The sequence below is a fragment of the Pelophylax lessonae genome (genome assembly GCF_965119305.1).
Source record: "Pelophylax lessonae genome assembly, chromosome: 6".
Lineage (NCBI taxonomy): Eukaryota > Metazoa > Chordata > Amphibia > Anura > Ranidae > Pelophylax > Pelophylax lessonae.
In genome coordinates, this window is record NC_138773.1 from 270,894,680 (window position 1) to 270,913,892 (window position 19,213).

Here is a 19,213-nt window from a genome sequence, read left to right on the forward strand (position 1 = left end):
TGCGATACCACACCTGTAATCCTGGACTGATGACATCATAGAGGGAGATTTAGGTTCTACTCTGCATAATCTTTAGAGACTCATTCAGGTCTCACTCCTCCACAGCGATACAAGCAGCCTCATATCACAGGAATGTAAATAAATAAAATTAGGGCTGCGGCTTTTACACGCATATGCATGATACAAGTGGGACTGCCGATGCAGCCCTGAGGCAAACCCTCCAAGTTCAGAATATGGAGGAGTGTTTACACCCAGATGACACTCGCAGTGCTTTATTTCTGCAAATCACCATCATTTCTCAACACTTGTCCATTGCAAAACAAGACCAATGAGTAAAGATTGTATACTCTGAAGACTATTTGTACAAAACAGCCTTTGAAACATGACAACCAAATGAACTCCAGCACAACGCAAGCTCCTGGCTATGGCTGTGCAAAGGAAACAAAAAACTGGGGGTGTAACGTGATATATAGTGATACTGTACATGGATAACCTACATTTAAGTTGCATAGATAACTATACTGCAGGATACACGCAGTAATATATTAGAAGTGTAGCTTTATATACATATGTCACCCGCAGTACCTCTTTTTAACCACAAGATTTCTGTTCTGAAACCTGGAAGGCTCTAGTGTGGAAGGGAAGGGAAAAGAAAGGAAAGGAAAAGAAAGGAAAAGGAAAAGAAAGGAAAAGAAAGGAAAGGAAAAGAAAGGAAAAGGAAAAGGAAAAGGAAAAGAAAGGAAAAGGAAGGAAAAGGAAAGAAAGGAAAGGAAAAGGAAAGGAAAAAGAAAAGGAAAAGAAAGGAAAAGAAAAGAAAGGAAAGGAACAGAAAGGAAAAGAAAAGGGAAGGGAAAAGAAAAGAAAAGGGAAAGGAAAAGAAAAGAAAAGGGAAAGGAAAAGAAAAGGGAAAGGAAAAGAAAAGGGAAAGGAAAAGAAAAGGGAAAGGAAAAGAAAAGGGAAAGGAAAAGAAAGGAAAGGAGAAGAAAGGAAAGGAAAAGGAAAATGAAGAGAAGAGAAGAGAAAAAAAATTAATGAGAGGGGGCTAAAACTGATTTTTTTAGTTTTAGATTAATTTGGCAAGAATCAACACTTTTGCAAGTTATTTTTAGTTGTCTATGATCAAAATAGGGGATTTCACCTCAAAGTAATACTAAACTGATGGCAGTTTTGCACAATTTTACAGTGAGTGTTACACTGTGTGCCCTGTGGAGATGACCCATCGCTTTCTGTCGGACAGTGGTTCTAATCCTATCTAACCTGCCCTTACCCTGCCCTAAACTACAAAAAAACTAAAACTACCATTAGGCTTTAAAAAGTCCTCCGTATAAATAGATCATATAGCCAATCTTTTCTAAGTTTGGAGAGGTTTCTGCATACATTTCAATGTGCTTGAACTCCAACAAATACATACTGTACTGCGCAAAAATAATTAAAAAATGTACGTGCATTCTGTAGCTGACTGAACCAACAGCCACGCACCAGCCTATGTTTTCGTTGGCAAGTATCTATGGTACAAAGACAATCCTTACAAAACCATCTCCAAACTGAGAAACCATTTTGTCTTTAGACCTAGGGTAGGTACAATTTAGTGTCAGGCCTTTATATCATCTTTGACTGTCAATCTGGCATTTATAAGGACTTGGAGAAGCTCAGAAATTTTGGGAACAGGGGTGGGTGCAGCTCAACCTCACTTTGTCTTATGTTAATGAAATGACTCAATTATTATAGCAACAGTGCTGACAATATTTACCCACAATCCTAATAAACAGGGCCCCAATTTGGCACCAAATACTTCAGACACTGGGTGAATACAGCTTGTACTGGTTCAGGACACAAAGCCATGGATAAAAATGTCTTGGCCCACACAGCTTTTTTAGAAAGCCTATGTAAAGTTAGGCAAGAAGGAGCACCAAACAATCAGAAACACGAGGGTGAACAATGGCAGAGTGCCTGTATTGGCAATGCAGCATAAGCATGTTGCACTAGATTTCTATACCACATAAGTCACCCACTCATTTTTCACCCTCCTGTTTGACACATCCAGTTTTTTTATTTTGAGCCCGTTAGATAACGTGATACTGTAAAAAGTTCTGATGACAGGGATTTTTGGCCCCTGAAAAGTGTTGGCTTTCTTCTGTTAACCTGTTGTAATTTATGGAACTAATAAACAACATTTTAGAACTTTCCTTCTGGCTGACTTTACATAGACTTCTCAAGCTAGTTGACCCTGATCCCCAGCTTTGTAGAGGGCTGAAGAACTTGGGCCATTGGGTTTAAAAAGCTCTTTTTAAGGATTTTTATGCAATGCCCCACCTCCACCTCCATTTGGTTTACAAAGAAACCTGTGAAGATAAAAATGTGAGCTACTTCTATTGGCTAACATTAAAGCGGAGTTCCGGCCACAAAATTGACATAGTTGATTTTGGGCCATCCGCTTGCTTTTGGTCACCTGAAAAATAAATTGATAGTTACGATTTTTTTTTTTTGTTTACTTACCTTGTTATTGAAGAAAATATACTCACCTTTCTTCCACTTCCTCCCTCTGCGGCAGCGGCCCGCATCGTCACTTCCTCTTTGCATTGATTCCTGGGAGCTGAACGTCATCGCTCCCAGGAATCACTGAGCCTGCACCGGCCCCGCTCGTCAGTTCCGCTGCGGGCGTGTCATTCCCTGCTAAACAACTTCTGGGCATGCCCAGAAGATGTGAAGGGATGACGTGCCCGCACCGGAAGTGACGAGCGGGGCCGGTGCAGGCGCATTCTGGGAGAAGAGGACACGGAAGAGGATGCAAAAGAGGACACGCTGGCTTCAGCTGCCCACATCCGAGATGGCAGCGCTGGAGAAGAAATTTTCAAGGTAAGTATTTCTTCTAATAGGTAAGTGTAATCTGGGAGAGTACAGAGGCTATCCATTGTGGAATGTACTAGCCCTGACTGTCCCGGGGGTATTTTTATTGAAAAAACATTTTCATGGACGGAACTTCGCTTTAAAGCCGCCCATATATGTTGTAAATTACTTTTCTGCAACCACAATGTTGACAAGAGAATCCCTCCTGTCGGGAGAAGACAGGGATTACTGCTAGCAGATATAACAGCCGCAATCAATAACCAAATGTAAAATCTGGCAGGTTGGTTGTACCCAGGTTGATCGATCAACTTGGTACATTCAGCCTGTCCAAACATGGTTGGAATCTTCGAACCGTCTATGGGTGACCTTTGAGGTGCATGTTCTGGAACTTTAATCTTTTTATTTCCTTCCCCACTTGGTAAGTTGCTGACCTGCAGCAAGCTATTATATATCATAAGTTAGGACACCTGTGCCAGTGACCAAGCAAGGATGACAGTCCTGGAACATGCGTCTTCAAAAACAAGTCAAGAATGACATCTCCCCCTATTAGTTCTTTCAGCTTGGGCTGGCAGGTCTATGTAGTATACAAAGTGTTATGTGCAAGACCACCTGAAGAACCTTGTTGTAGTTTACTTGACGGGAAATTCCAGACATTGCAAAACCCAGGTTGATCGATCAACTTGGTACATTCAGCCTGTCCATACATGGTTTGAATCTTCGAACCGTCTATGGGTGACCTTTGAGGTGCATGTTCTGGAACTTTAATCTTTTTATTTCCCCACTTGGTAAGTTGCTGACCTGCAGCAAGCTATTATACATCATAAGTTAGGACACCTGTGGCAGTGACCAAGAAAGGATGACAGTCCTGGAACACGCGTCTTCAAAAACAAGTCAAGAATGACAACTCCCGCTATTAGTTCTTTCAGCTTGGGCTGGCAGGTCTATGTAATATACAAAGTGTTATGTGCAAGACCACCTGAAGAACCTTGTTGTAGTTTACTTGATGGGAAATTCCAGACATTGCAAAACCTTCCAAAGTTATGACTTCATTATTTAGGTTTATGCGTGCCTTAAACCTTTATACTTCAACATATAACACTAACAATATTTCAAGATTGCAAAACAAACATTTGCTTAAAAATGCAAGATATGCTATTGCATTGCCCAAGAACATTAAAAATGGCATCGCTTCTGCAACTCCCCGTGTTTTCTACATCTTAAGCACAGCGGTTTTAACTCCATGTACATAGAATAATTGCTTGCAAGCTACAAATCCTAAAACAATCTTCAGATAATCCTCGGTGCTCCATGTCCACTCTGTGTCAAAACCAGAAAACTGATTTCACCCACAGATAGAATGCCCCCCCAAAACCCCAGTTTTTATCTCTGTATAGGTTTACAATACGAGTTTGCTCTTAAACAGGCAACTACCTCAATGCTCTGTAGGCTCACAACAGTAATCAAACCTGCACTGACGAATGGTTCAGCCACTTTAAATGTTCTGTGCCATAAGCCAATGTCAAGAAGAAGATAAAAATGTCTTTGTTTCTGGTGCCATAAATGTAATTAAAGGAATGTGTTCAGCCATGCTCCCCGAGGTCCCCAGAGCTGAAATTTGCCTTTGGAAATTTTTTAATAAGTACACTAGAAGTGATAATTAAAGATATGTGTAAAAGAGGCAGTAAGGTGATAATTGGCTTAGGAATTAAACAGAAACTTGGTACTCTCAGATCAAATAACTGTTTAAGATTGCATGGTTTAGACACCCTTATAATTGTACATGTAAGCGATTCACACATACTACAGTGAAATTCCACATACAGCTCTGATCCTGGGATAAAATAGACACTTTTGTCTGTAACTAAATGCCAACTGGCCCTGGTGCAACATATTAACAGAGACGCCTTTTATCTCAAATGAATATCCTCAGTCTTATTCAGACCAGTAAAGCTGAACTTTAAAAAAACGCTAAACATACACATAAAATACACATATATCGGAATTTTACAAAACAATCAGTCCATCTAGGTATGTGATAAACACAGAACATCCATATCTGGAATTGAAGTAACACTTACAGGATCCTGCCTCTTCCCCACCCTGTGAAATGAATGGACAGTGAAAGGAGAAGCAGCAGACTGATGAACTCTTTTCTCTGTCACTCTGCGCTTGCACCCATCAGCATGTCCCTTGTTACACATGAGCACTGCAGCACAACCAATTTGCTACCTGTGCTGCTTCTCCCTCTCCCAGTTTAAGTTCTGCTGTGCAGGGGAAGGAAAAAGGCTGATACCAAGTTAAAATCAGGGACTTACATAGCAGGCTATGATGAGGGCTATATGCTGAAACACGTAAGCTGTTTTTACGGTCACTATTCTGTAACTAAATAGACTTTAATATGGATGTGCGAGTGGCCAGCTCTCTTCATCTATTTATATATTTTTTGTATTAATGCAAGCTATGTAAATCCCCGAATTTTACTTGGTATCAGCCTTTTGCCTTCCCATGTACAGCAGAAATCAGACTGGGAGAGAGAGAAGCAGCACAGGTAGCCAATCAGTTGTGCTGCAGTGCTCATGTGTAACAAGGGACATGCTGATGGGTGCAAGGGAAGAGTAATAAGCTCATCGGTCTGCAGCTTCTCCTTTCTCTGTCCAGTCACAGGGTGGGGCTGAGAGCACTCTGCTAAGGTATCTTGTATTATCTTTCACACGGAGCGGACCGCATTGCGATCCGCTCCGGCACTTTTTTTTTTTTTTCACGGAGCGGATGACACTTGTGTCATCCGCTCCGTATGTCCGCATATCATCCCATCCGTTTGCGGATGATATACGGACATAATGTATATCTATGGGCATTGCGGATGTCAGCGGATGACACTGCTGACATCCGATTTTGCTTCCTTTCTGTTTTTTGAACGGAGGAAAAATAGGGTTCTGTTCCATTCCAAAAAACGGAACAGAACTGAAAGGATGCAAATCGGATGTCAGCGGATGGTATTCCACTGACATCCGCAATGCCATTGACTTACATTATGTCCGTAAATCATCCGCAAAAAAATAGGATGATTTGCGGACATACGGAGTGCCCGTGTGAAAGGGCCCATAGGGTTCTGTTCCGTTCCAAAAAAAGGAACAGAACTGAAAGGACGAAAATCGGATGTCAGCGGATGGTCATCCGCAATCCCATAGACATTCATTATGTCCGTATATCACCCGCAAAAAATAGGATGATATACGGACATGCGGAACGCCCGTGTGAAAGGGCCCTTAGTCTCATCAGTCCTGCCCAGGTCAACTCAACCACATAAGACTTATATTTCTATGTTATAGAGGTGAGGAGGAGGGTGGAAGGGGTAATCAGTAGTCCTAACACTTCCTGTCCTAAGGTGACAACACTGCCCCTCTATAGACAGAGTACTGTGAGCGAGCCTTAGGAAAAAAGGAAACTAATGCAGTCACCACATTGAAGGGCTGGTAAGCTGCCGTGCACTCAATGTCTGTTATTGGATTTAAATACACTAACTCATTTTGAAGTTAACCTGCCAATATTCAGCCAGCCTTTGAGACAAAGCCAATAAAATGATTGCACAAGGAAGAATGGTTTTCAGCTGTTGGGAGAATGAGGAACTCAGTTGCTGATCCCTATTTACATTGGAAGGACAGGTCAAACCGCATGACAAGTTGCAGCCTATTAGCAGCAATCGCTCTGTCCAAATCGTGTGACAACGACTTTGCAATGCTGTATCGACTTGAAAAAGTAGTTCCTGCACAACTTTTGGTGATTTCGGCTGCGATCTGTACAGACATCTGTGAATGAAGCGGTCTTCCAGATGTCTTCCAAGTCGCGCTGACATGTTGCTTTAAAATAGTGCAATTTCAGATGAAGTCGCATGATTTTAAAGCCGCGGTCAATGGAATGGGGGCTTATTCAAATTTGCTTTAAAAATGCCATAACTGCAAAGAAATAGGAAAACTTTCTTCCGCTGCTGTCTGAAAAGCAGTCATCTGTGTATCAAATCTTGAATGTTTCATTTAAATGTGTATAAATCTATCAGCAATAGATTATGCAATCGATGTGTTATAAATGGTTGTAAGTATGACCTGCATACAATTGGTGCACACTGGAATATCATGCAAAACACATAAAAGTAAAACATCCACACTGCAAGCTGAAAACAAGGCCTGGTCCCTAGATCTGTCAAATTCTGTCATATGATCAAAAGATGGCATATAGGAAAGGCGTGATGAACATCTGACTGTATAATGAGCACATCCACTCCAATGTGCAGTCATTGTATAGCCAATATTGGTGCACGGTCTTGGAGCCACAGTTGCGGAATGTACCAATCTGTCCTGGGTTGCTGGGCTATTGTTTTAGAATATTTTCTTTCCTGGTTTAATGTTTTTAGCTATTGTTTTAGGCCATTTTCTCTTCTGGAGAAGACTATTTTCTCTTAGGATTGAATATTCTTAGGGTATTCGAGAATGTTACATTCCCCCTGCCAAAGACAACTTAAATTTGAGAAAACATTTTGCACATATTAAAACATTTGTAAAGGCATTATTTGCAAAATTTGCATGAATGCTGATTCATTCACAGAGTGAATTTTGTATAAATAGGCCCCTCACGGGCTTCAGTTGGTACAGGAGAAGTGTGAACAGCAAGCTATGACAAAGCATGTGGAGAGCTATTTGTAAGCTTTGTTGAAGCTTTTAAAAAGTACCATTCAGCTCCAGTTTGTAAATGTTGAACACAGACAGATCCTAATGGGAGTGCTGATTGTCACTGTAAGCAAGCTATTTGCAGGCTTCAGCACTTCTTGAGGCGGGGCTCACATTTGTGTGGTGCGGTTTTCAGCCTGGAATCTGGTGCGATTCTGTTCACCAAGTCAGGTGCTATTCAGGTCTGAATTTTTGCTTGAATTCGAACCTGAACCAGACCCAAAATGCACAGGACCCTTTTGAATTCCTTACTGCGGCCCGCACCGGACATATGTGAACTGGCTCCATTGAGAGCCAGTCACACTCGCATATCCAATTCATATATATTTGAACCCGGCCTGAAGCTTGCTGAAAGCCTACTAAAGCCTGCTAGTAGCTTGCTTAGACCGCATTCACACTAGTCCGACTTGGACCGCGACTTGTCAGCCTGACAAGTCGCGGTCCGTCACGCTCCCATTGTGCTTTACAGGAGCCGTTCTAATAGGAGCGTCACAAGTTGAAAAAGGGTCCTGTACTACTTCGGGGCGACCTGGAGGCGACTTGCATAGACATTCATTTTATGAAGTCCGTGCAAGTCGCGCTGCACGCGACTTCACAGGTCGCCCCCTAAGTCGGAGCGACGTAGTGTGAACCGGTACTTAAAGTTATATTTAAGATTTGTTTTTTAAATAACAAACATGTTATACTTACCTGCTCTGTGCAGTGGCTTTGCACAGAGCAGCTCCAATCCTCCTCTTTTTGGGTCCCGGCCAGAGCTCCTGGCCCCTCCCCCCTCAAGCAGTGCCCCCAGAGAAAGCCCCCTGCCATGGGGGCACCACTGTGTGTTCACTGCCTAGCCGCCGCTCTAGGTGTCTCCTGAGCTCACCCCCTCCTCCACTCTATCCTAATTGGCTCACTGCCTGTGATACAAGGAGGGAGGGAGAGTCCCCATACAGCCAAGTCTATTGTGAATATCGCTAGATCTGAGGGGGCTCAGATAAGAATTTGGGGGGCTGGGGGGAGCCGAAGCAGGACACAGGTTTTATACCTTCATACACAGAATTCATGAAGGTAAAAAAAAAAAAAACCTTTAGCCTTGAGAACCAGTTTAAAGTGGCAATCAGCACTTAGGATCTGTGTTCATCATTTACAAACTGGAGCTGAATGGTACTCGCTCTGCTTTGTCAAAGCTTGCTGTTCACACTGTTCATATGCAGGCTGAAGCCTGTATGAAACCGGCCTTAGTGTTATATGCAGCCTTGGCATTATGTCTTGGAGGGCCCCCTAATACATAAAGAATACCCACACTAAAAACTTGCGTACTCTAGTTTTTCTAAACAGTAAAGAAATCCATTAATGCTGGATGGAAGCTGTCTATAGAAGGAAGAGTGGCACTCCTCCAGGAAAGGCTTAGATTTTTGGCTTTAGCTCAGACTTCCATCTTCTTTAGCTCCTAGCTAAGGTTTAAAGCCGGTCTACAGGTCCATTATACTAAGCTTGCAGCAGTCTAGCCGAATTTGGATTAGGGACCGAACTGTGAGATGAGTATTGTGTCCGAGCCAGCAGAAGGAGGACCATCAATTAACTCTTTAGACCACCACTGGGCAATTTCTTTTATTTTTGCAGATAGTAAATTTAAACCACTTGCTTGTCTCTTAAAGGATATGTTCTCTTCCCTCTGGGAACATGTTACATGTTCCATCCAATTTTAAGGTGGAACATGTTTCCAATGCTGCAGTCACCCACTCGGCCGCATCGATCAGACACACCGCTCCGTGTGTCTGAACGAACTATAAGACCCAACATCCTTAGCTGCTGTCGGCTTGTAGTTCTCAATGTAGAGCGCCGTGGTAGTTCCTTGAGTCTCCCTGTCGGGAAGTATCGGCTTACCAGTACGGGACGTATGGGATGTACAGGTAAGCCCATACACTGAGTGTGCAGGAGATCTGAATGGCATCAGCAATCTGCTGATCACTGGTCTAATGCTTTCCAGGCTCCTGCAACAAAAACTAATAAATGCATATTTTGTACCTGCAAAAAAATATGTGCATTTATTATTTTTATTTAAAAAGCGAACGTATCCTTAAACTCTTGGGAACTTTATTAAAGACGCATCAAAACCTATGTTCCCCACCCACCTAGATAAAATTGGCTCGTGGACATAGGCTGAGTGGGCTGATCAGTTGCCAATCAGCTGCTGGTTTTCCAGCATGTTATTTTGACAGAAGCTGGTTGTGAGATTGGCTTCTGTCAAACAAGGACCTGTACGCACGGGCCAAACATTTGCCAGTATCTACTGTACTGGCGGATTTTCGGCTCATGTGTACGGGACTTAAAAGAGGGCGAAGTCGGAAAGACAAACTTTAGACTTTGGAGATGGAGATGTAATTGAAAGAAACCTATTGATAACTCGAACTCACTTGTGCCCATACATACCTGAAAAATCTCTGTATTGAAAGAATAATGCAATTTTTCTTTACTTAAGGTTAACTATATAAATGGAAATTGGAGCACTACACCACTGCTAGGTGATCCAGATACAACTTTATTCCAAAAAAGGTCAGGAGGACAGCCCAAAGAGTGGCCAACGCACTTCAGGGATGCAAAAGTCCCCTTTATCTACTAGAAGTGATATGGACCTTTAATGTTAATTTCTTCCAGTGTGACTAGAAACATAGACCTGGTCATCAAATGGTTTGGCTTTCCAACCAGCTGCTGACAAGGCCTATGCTTGTAACTTGTGCTCACGCTGGAAGAAATACTATTAAAGGTCTAGCTCAGTTCTAGTACATTTATACTGTGTCCAATCATGTTGGTTACTCTTTGAACAATCCCCATGACTTTTATCGGAATCGTTTTATTTGGACCTCTTAGCAGTGGTGTGGTGCTTTAATTTCTATTATTGATACATTACACTACAAGCCAAAGAGACTGTGGAGATCCTCCAGGATGTAGAAGCCGCCTGCCTGGGAACCAGATTACATGCATCAACATCAATAGTTTAACCACTTGCTGACCACCAGCAGTACATATACTGCGTCATGTCGGTTCTATTGCGTGAAACAACGTACCTGTACGTCGTTTCATGCTATAGCCAGCGGGGGCACGCCCGCTGATTGGCCAGAGGGGGGAGCCAATTAGAGGGTCTGGTGGTATTAACCAGCCACCCGCGATCGTTCCCCAGAGAGACAGAATGGTGGTCTGCCGATGTAAACAAGGCAGACAATCGTTCTGTCAGAAATGAACACACTGATCTTGTGTTCCTGCTATTTAGGAAAACCGATCTCTGTGTTCAACTAGCGAGTCAATCCCAACAGTTAGAAAGCATCCCCTAGGGACACGCTTAACCCTTTGATCACCCCTGGTGTGTTAACCCTTTCCCTGCCAGTGTCATTAATGCAGTAACAGTGCACATTTTTAGCATTACTCTAGTAACGTCACTGGTTCCCTCAAAAGTGTCAGTGAGGTGCCTGATCTGACCGCCGCAAAGTCACAGTCCTGCTAAAAATCGCTGATCGCTGCCATTACTAGTTAAAAAAAAAAAAAAAATAGAAATGTCATAAATCTATCCCCTAGTTTGTAGACACAATAACCTTTGTGCAAACCAATCAATATACACTTTTATTGGGATTTTATTTTACCAAAAATATGTAGAAGAACACATTGGCTTGAAATGATGAAAAAAAAAAAGATTTTTTAAATTGGCTGTATTTTATAGCAGAATGTAAAAAATATTGTTTCTCTTTTGTTCATTGATGGACACTGCTCCTGATCTTCATAACCATTGGGTTATACTGTCCCCTACAGGAGTAGGACACTAGGCAAAAAAATAATCTGGTTATGCCTATGGGCAGTCTCAGGGGGTATACTCCCTCTCCCTGCTATAGGCACTCAGTTTTTCTGCCTAGTCAGGAGTAAGGACCTAGTTCCATGCTGGGATCTCTGGTCCTGGCAAATTTTTTTTTGATAGAAATTTTTTTCCATTTTTGAGATCTACAATCAACTGCCAGACTGAGCGACGGGCTGAATAATATAGATCCTATGGTCAGCTCAGTCTGGCCAGCGAGCGTGCGCAGACCTTAGCTCCTTGTTAGGTCGGCCGCGACATAGCCTTACTGGACGGGGGCATACGATCGTGTCTCCAACGTCGCAGCGTTCCTCCTGGCTGACAGCCCCTCCATTTCGATGTCGCCCGGTTCCTGGTATGGTTAGTAGCTGTGCCCCCTCTCCCCCTGGAGGGTCTTGGGGTGGACTTGGGCCCCTCCTTGGGATGGTCAGACCCCCGTGTTCCCCTCCTCCTCATCAGGCACCCCCCCCTTTCATCTGTCCCCCTACCACTTATGCAGGGGTTGTGATGGACCCAGCCCCCCCATCCTGCCTGGGTCCATCCTTGAGGCCTCGTGGGTCCTTGGGAGCCTCGTGGTGCCGCGCGAGTCCACCATTTTGCTATAGCCTGTGTGCTTCTATGCACAGCGGCCATGTTTGTGTAGTCCAGTGGCCATATTGCAGTGGTTTGCCATTAAAAATAGTGGCAGCCATGACAGAGGAACCGTGTGTGCAGCGATTTCGGCGGTGGGAGCACCTCCTCATCCCTTGAGCTGACTCCTGGATTTCTTTACTTCCTGTTCGCCGCATGTGGAGTGTGCATACTATCCTGGTGTCTGCAGATGCCTGTTTCTGCTGGGTGGTGAGTCTGACGGGGTTCTCATCCCTCTCTGCTGAGGATCGCTTAGTGCTTGTGCCTGGCGACCGGGTAGTGCTGCCAGCACGTTAGGGGTTGTCCCTTTGCAGTGTTTTACACTTTTTGTGGGCTACCCCTGGTGACTCATGGAGTCTTTGGAGCACATCTCGCCACCTGACCCCCTTCTCTGAGCCTACAGGGCCCTCCGGTCCCAACCATCCATCCATGCACTGACGGCGGTCCTGGAGTCCAGGGTGGAGGTGGTTTTCGGGCAACGGGCTACCAAAAAGCGCCCCCCCCCACCTTTACCTGCCTCATTTGTCTCACCAGATCCTGAATCTGATTCGACCGCCGCAGACGTGGGTCACCCTGCTGGGTCTGCGACCACGTGCCCAGAATCCTCAGATAGTGAGAATGATTCCTCCACATCTGCAACGGTGCACAAAAAGGCGCTGGTGGGAACACTGATTGTGCGTGAGACCTTGAAGATGAAGGACACAGCTGCAACGGAGGCGCGGATTCCCTTTGGCACTCAAGCCATCCAGAGCGACAAATGTGTTCTCTTTCCCTGCTTATTTTGACAGAATCGTCGCTAAAGAGTGGGGACGACCAAAGTGTCCTCTTGGGGTCCCTAAGCGATTTACTAGGCGTTACCCCTATGAGGAGTCAATTACTAAGAAGTGGACTGTTCCACCAGTGGTGGACCCTTCGGTTTCCAGATTTAACAAGGGAACCATGATTCTGTTTAAAGAGTCTCTGACCTTTAGGGATCTGGCTCACAGGAAGGCGGAGGCTGTGTACACTCTGACTGGTTCGGCATTGAGGCCGGTATTCCCCATTGCCCTGGTGTCACAAACTCTGACCGAGTGGGCTAAGCTTTTATGACGTGACCTGGAGGGAGAGCAGCTCCCCCCTGCCTTTGCTGAGCTGGCGGAGCAGCTTGTCCAGGGGCTGCAGTTTATCTGTGATGCCTCTTTGGATGCAGCTCCCCTTGTGGCTCGGCTGTTTCGGCAGTGGTCCTTCAGCATGTCTTTTGGCTTAAATGCTGGTCTGCGGATCAGACTTCTAAAAAAGGCCTTGACTGCTCTCCCTTTTTAATGGGATCGCCTCCTTGGGGCTACTCTGGATGAAATCATTAACGGTCTCATGGGGGGGGGGGGGGGGGGAGTACTTTTCTTCCGCAGGGAACGTCGTTGTAGACGTAGGCCTTACTTCTCAGCTCATAAGAAGTTTTTTCACCCCTCAGGGTCGACTGACAAGGGCTCAAAGCCTTTCAGGGGATCTTCAGGAGGATCCAAACGAGCCTGGTCTGGCATGCCAAGGAGGCATGTGGGGGAACATCTTCGCTGGTTTCCAGACCCATGGATTTCCCTGGTAAAAGACAAGTGGGTCCACAAAGTTATTTGATACGGCTGCATGATCAAGTTTTCGCTCTTGTCCTTCCAACTTGTGCCTGTCCCTGGACCGCTTACAGGGTCTGTTTGGAGCTGTATAAGACCTGTTGCTTCAAGGGGTGACTGTCTCGGTTCCGACATCGGAACATTTTCACGGGTTTTACTCAAACCTGTTTACAGCCCCCAGGAAGGCAGGCAAGGTACTGGAATGCTTTGTGCAGGTGCAGAAGTTCAGGGTGGAGTCAATTTGCACGGTGGTGGCATCCCTGCATCAGGGGGGATTTTCTTGCCTCTATCAACATCAAGGATGCTTACCTTCACACTCCAATATGTGCCGGTCACGAGCGATTACTCCGCTTTGCCATGGGAGAGGAGCATAATCAGTTTGTAGCAATATAGAACAGAAATTGGCCTCGAGTACCATGAAGGGCCAGGTGTCGGCCTTGGCAGTTATTTTCCAACAACCCTTGGCCACACACTCCCTGGTGTGTATCCTTTTTCAGGGTATCTGACATTTTGTTCTTCCAGTGCGGTCTCTGTTGCTGCCTTGGGACCTCAACTTGGTGCTTTCGGTCCTCAAGAAGCCACCTTTTGGTGTCATTTTTTGTGGCTATTACTTCTGCGCACAGGGTCGCGGAACTGGCGGTGATATCCTGTTGTTCAACTTACTTGGTGATTCACAGAGATAAGGTGGTTCTTCGCCCCTGTCCGTCGTTCCTCATAAAGGTTCTCTCTGATTTTCATTTGAATGAAAACATTGTGTTGCCTTCCCTGTGATCCAGGTCGAAACAACAGAATGAAATTGCAGTGCATGCCTTGGATGTCTTCCGGGCAATTAGGGTGTACATGGCAGCTACGGAGTCTTTTAGGATGTCAGACTCACTATTTGTGCTCACGGATGGGCCTTGGAAAGGGTTGTCCGCTTCCTCTGCGACCATTTTCAGAAGGATCAGATAGACGGTGATTCAGGCCTATTCCATCAAGGGTCAGGTTCCTCCTTTCCATGTCAAGGCACACTCTACTTGGGCGCTCAGTGCCCCCTGGGCCTTCCGTCATCAGGCGTCAGTGACGAAGGTTTGCAAGGCGGCCACCTGGTCGTCGGTGCACACTTTCACAAAGTTCTATAACAGGATGTGGTGGCATCTGGGGATGATTCTTTTGGCTGCAAGGTTTTGCAGGCTGCTGTTTAGGGGACCTGATCCTCTTTGAGGGTGTATTCTTTTTTTTCAGGTGGGTTCCAGTTGTTTTGGTTGAGCTCCTGTTGCATGGATGGCTACTGTTTAGCCTTGCGATTTTTTTTGCTGTTCCCACCCCTCATGTTTAACACTGCTTTGGGACGTCCCAATGGGTATGAAGATTAGGAGCTGTGTCCGTTAATGAACGAAAGAGAAAATTTGATTTTTAACCTGCGGTAAAATCCATTTCTCTGATGTTCATTGACAGACACCGCACCCACCCCTCTGTGGAGTTGTCATTCTTCTGACGCTGCTTGTAGCAAAACGGAGTACCTATAGCATGGAGAGGGAGTACACACCCTGGGACTGCCTTTAGGCATAGCCAGATTCTTTTTCTGCCTAATGTCCTACTCTGGTGGGGGGCAGTATAATCCAATGGGTATGAAGGTCAGGAGCTGTGTCTGTCAATGAACATCAGAGAAATGGATTTTACGGCAAGTCAAAAATCCCATTTTTCTTTTTTCAGAATTGTCGTCCTTTTTTTGTTTATAGCGCAGAAAAAAAAACCCACAGAGGTGATCAAATACCACCAAAAGAAAGCTCTATTTGTTGGAAAAAAGGTCATCAATTTTATTTGGGTACAGCGTCGCATGATCGCGCAATTATCAGTTAAAGTAACGCAGTGCCTAATCGCAAAAAATGGCCTGGTCATTAAGGGGGTAAAACCTTCTGGTCAAGAAGTGGTAAAGATAGCAAAATCAATGTGATAACCTTACAGGACCAGCACTATTTTCCCACAACTATCTAAATTTACTTTGTAGACAAGTTTTCTCAAGTATGACTGCAAAAGTGTAAATACAGTTTAAGTTAGCCAACAAATTATACCATTTTATCTATACAAAATGCATTTTCTGTTTACTACATTCTCAAACACTGGAAACGATAAAAAATAAGAATCTGCAAGAAAGCTTTCTGCTGTACAAAGTATATGATGAGCACAGAACTAATAAAAATGTTAAGTAGCAGTTACACAGGAGCTCTTTGACCCCATCGTCATGTGACATTGACATATATTGTTGGCCCCACTGCACTGTACAGTATATAAACAGTACAAACTATAACACGAACAACATAAAATGAAAAACAAGTTAATCAAAGCTTTTGTTCAGAACATTAGAAAACACAATCTTAATTCCCCACGTGATGTCCCATACAGCTCAATTAACCACAAGCTAATGACGTTACCAAGGACAGTTTGGCCACTTACCGATTATTCCGCTGTCTTTGCTTTCCAGGGTGGAGCTGGGGCTGCTGATGGTTCCGCTGGGACTGGCTCTGTTCACGGCTGTTTTGCTGATGCAGCTGTTCAGTGTGGAGCAAGGACTGGCAGTGCTTGGAGAAGCTGTGCTGTTTGTCAGCGTTGAACAGGGACTTATCCCGTGACTTGTCACTGTACACTGCAGAAAATCATCCATTAATTACCATGGCACACGAGGCCTGCTAAGAAAGATGCATCCAACAGAGACACTCTCTCTCTTTGTTAGCACATTGATATAGAGGAAATTCATATTTGTAATCCTTTGCTCTGCACAGCAAGGGGAAGGGTCAGATACAGCTGCAATAAAAAGTATGTGAACCCTTTGGAATGATATGGATTTCTGCACAAATTGGTCATAAAATGCGATCTGATCATCATCTAAGTCACAACAATAGACAATCACAGTCTGCTTAAACTAATAACACACAAAAAATGAAATGTTGCCTTGTTTTTATTGAACACACCATGTAAACATTCACAGTGCAGGTGGAAAAAGTATGTGAACCCCTAGACTAATGACATCTCCAAGAGCTAATTGGAGTGAGATGTCAGCCAACTGGAGTCCAATCAATGAGATGAGATTGGAGGTGTTGGTTACAGCTGCCCTATAAAAAACACACACCAGTTCTGGGTTTGCTCTTCACAAGAAGCATTGCCTGATGTGAATGATGCCTCGCACAAAAGAGCTCTCAGAAGACCGACGATTAAGGATTGTTGACTTGCATAAAGCTGGAAAGGGTTACAAAGGTATCTCCAAAAGCCTTGCTGTTCACCAGTCCACGGTAAGACAAATTATCTGTAAATGGAGAAAGTTCAGCACTGCTGCTACTCTCCCTAGGAGTAGCCGTCCTGTAAAGATGACTGCAAGAGCACAGCGCAGACTGCTCAATGAGGTGAAGAATAATCCTAGAGTGTCAGCTAAAGACTTACAAAAGTCACTGGCAAATGCTAACATCCCTGTTAGCGAATCTACAATACGTAAAACACTAAATAAGAATGGATTTCATGGGATGATGATCAGATTACATTTTATGACCAATTTGTGCAGAAATCCATATCATTCCAAAGGGTTCACATACTTTTTCTTGCAGCTGTATTTAAGGCTTATGGTAGCGTTAAGACCCCTTTTCACACTTGTGCCATTCGTCCTGCAAAGTCACATGACAAGCCGTACTCCATGATTTCCAATGGGTACCATTCATATCTGTATTACTTCAAGTCGCAATGACTTCAAAGTAGTCCCTGCACTACTTTGAGTCGATTTTAATACATTTTGAGGTCCAAAGACATTGGCATTGTTTCAAGTCCAGTCAAAATCACAGCAACAAAATCGCTGTAAAATCGCGCGACTTTTAGGTCTCACAAGTGTTAAAGGGGTCTAAAGCTGAACTCTAAGTATGGATTTTTTGTATTGTTAGATTGCTCCAGCTTGGACCAATATAGGAATGTGTACCCCATTCCTGAGGGAACCCAATGGTAGCAGAGAATCACTGTGCCAGTCACAGTGATTGCCACTGTCCTGCGGGACTCACTTTGCATGGGCACCATTCACGGAACGCCTTACATTTTCTCAATGGATGCAAGGTGTTTCCTGATTGAGCAGGGTGGTGGAGCAGGGAGGCGGTGATCTCCACCTCGCCCAACCAGAGAACACCTTACATTAATTGAGAAAATAGCAAAATGTTCTGTGAATGGCACCTAGCAGAGCAGCCACTAGGTGCGGGACTTGGAAGCCAGCGGCAATCACTGTACTGTCAGTGACTACTACTGCAATTCCCCGGTTCCACAGGGATCCCACAGGTATAGTATATATATATATATATATATATATATATATATATATATATATACACACACACACACATACTTGCATTGTTCCAAGCTGGAACAATGTATCTATGCAAAAAATCTATACCTGGAAATCAGCTTTAACAAAATTGCTCAAACACATTCCCCCAGCCTTTAAACTGCTGTGGCCCAAAATGGGGTTTACAGTGACTGTGTATTATAAACGGACCCTGTCACTAGGATAAAAAGTGGAAAGAAAGTCAGCCCATAAAAGGAGAAGCTGAATACTAAATGTCTACTAAAAATTCCAAGGGCCAGAATCTATTTTACCAGTTTTGTGACCACAACGAGCATTATTAAAGTGGAACCTCACTCTTCCAAACATCATTGATTATTTTTAATCCTCATGTTGATAGCATTAATAAACCGATAGGAAAGATGAAAATATATCACATTTACTTGCTTTACATTTTTTTAGTTACTTCCTGGTTTCCAGGCCTAGGCAAATGATGTCATACATCCCAGGAGTCTTCAGGTGGGGAGGAGAGGAGGAGGGGTTTTCTCAACTAAGCACACTCTCCTGCATGCATGCTTGAGCTAAGGGCAGATGGATTTCCGGAAGTAAATGCTACATGAATCATCTGCCCTTACTCAAGATGACCACAGCCAGAATTGCTAGGGGGGGGGGGGGGGGAGGTTTTAAGTGATTTCTCAACAAAATAAAGCATGGAGACTTGATGGCTGGTGGAGTTTGCTTTGAATATTAAACCTTTATTAAATTGTGTTCTTGGTTTGTGGTGCTCAGGTGCAGTTAAGACTCGCTTTAAAGTGATTGTACAGTCTCAGGTTTTTTTTTGTTTTTTTTTAAACAGGGCAGCCCAGATTCTCCTCTTCTCAGGTCCCTCTTTGCTGCTCCTGGCTCTTACTTCTGTTGAGTACCCCAACAGCAATCAACTTACTATGGGGGCACCCAAACTGAGCTGCAGCTCTGTGTGTCCATTCACACTTTACTGTGTCTCAGCCAAATCAGGAAGGAGAGTCCTGGACAGCCGAGGAACTTGTGGACATTACTGGATAGCGAGGGGGCTCAGGTAAGTATTAAGGGGGTGCTACACCCAGAAGGCTTTTCATCTTTATGCATAGAATGCATTAAGAAAAAAAACAACACCTTCTGCCTTTACAACCACTTTAGGTCCTCACACACAATGCTAGGACTAGGAATGTGCAGCAGTGCATGATCCCAGTTCTCAGATCCTGCTGTGAAACTGACAAATTAAACACAATTTTATAGTCAAGTTACCCAATAC

The 19,213-nt window shown here is 44.1% G+C and overlaps 1 protein-coding gene across 4 annotated transcripts in view; it reads right to left on the reverse strand.

Moving 5' to 3' along the window:
* TANC1 (tetratricopeptide repeat, ankyrin repeat and coiled-coil containing 1) overlaps positions 1-19,213 on the reverse strand; it is a gene marked incomplete at its 3' end in the record, with an annotated part of 423,607 nt that overhangs the window by 157,889 nt on the left and 246,505 nt on the right. For all 4 annotated transcript variants that reach the window (XM_082260319.1, XM_082260320.1, XM_082260321.1 and 1 more), the window contains one exon: positions 16,068-16,257. In XM_082260319.1, the coding sequence (XP_082116445.1) occupies positions 16,068-16,257 (190 nt within the window). The remainder of the gene's footprint in view (positions 1-16,067; positions 16,258-19,213) is intronic.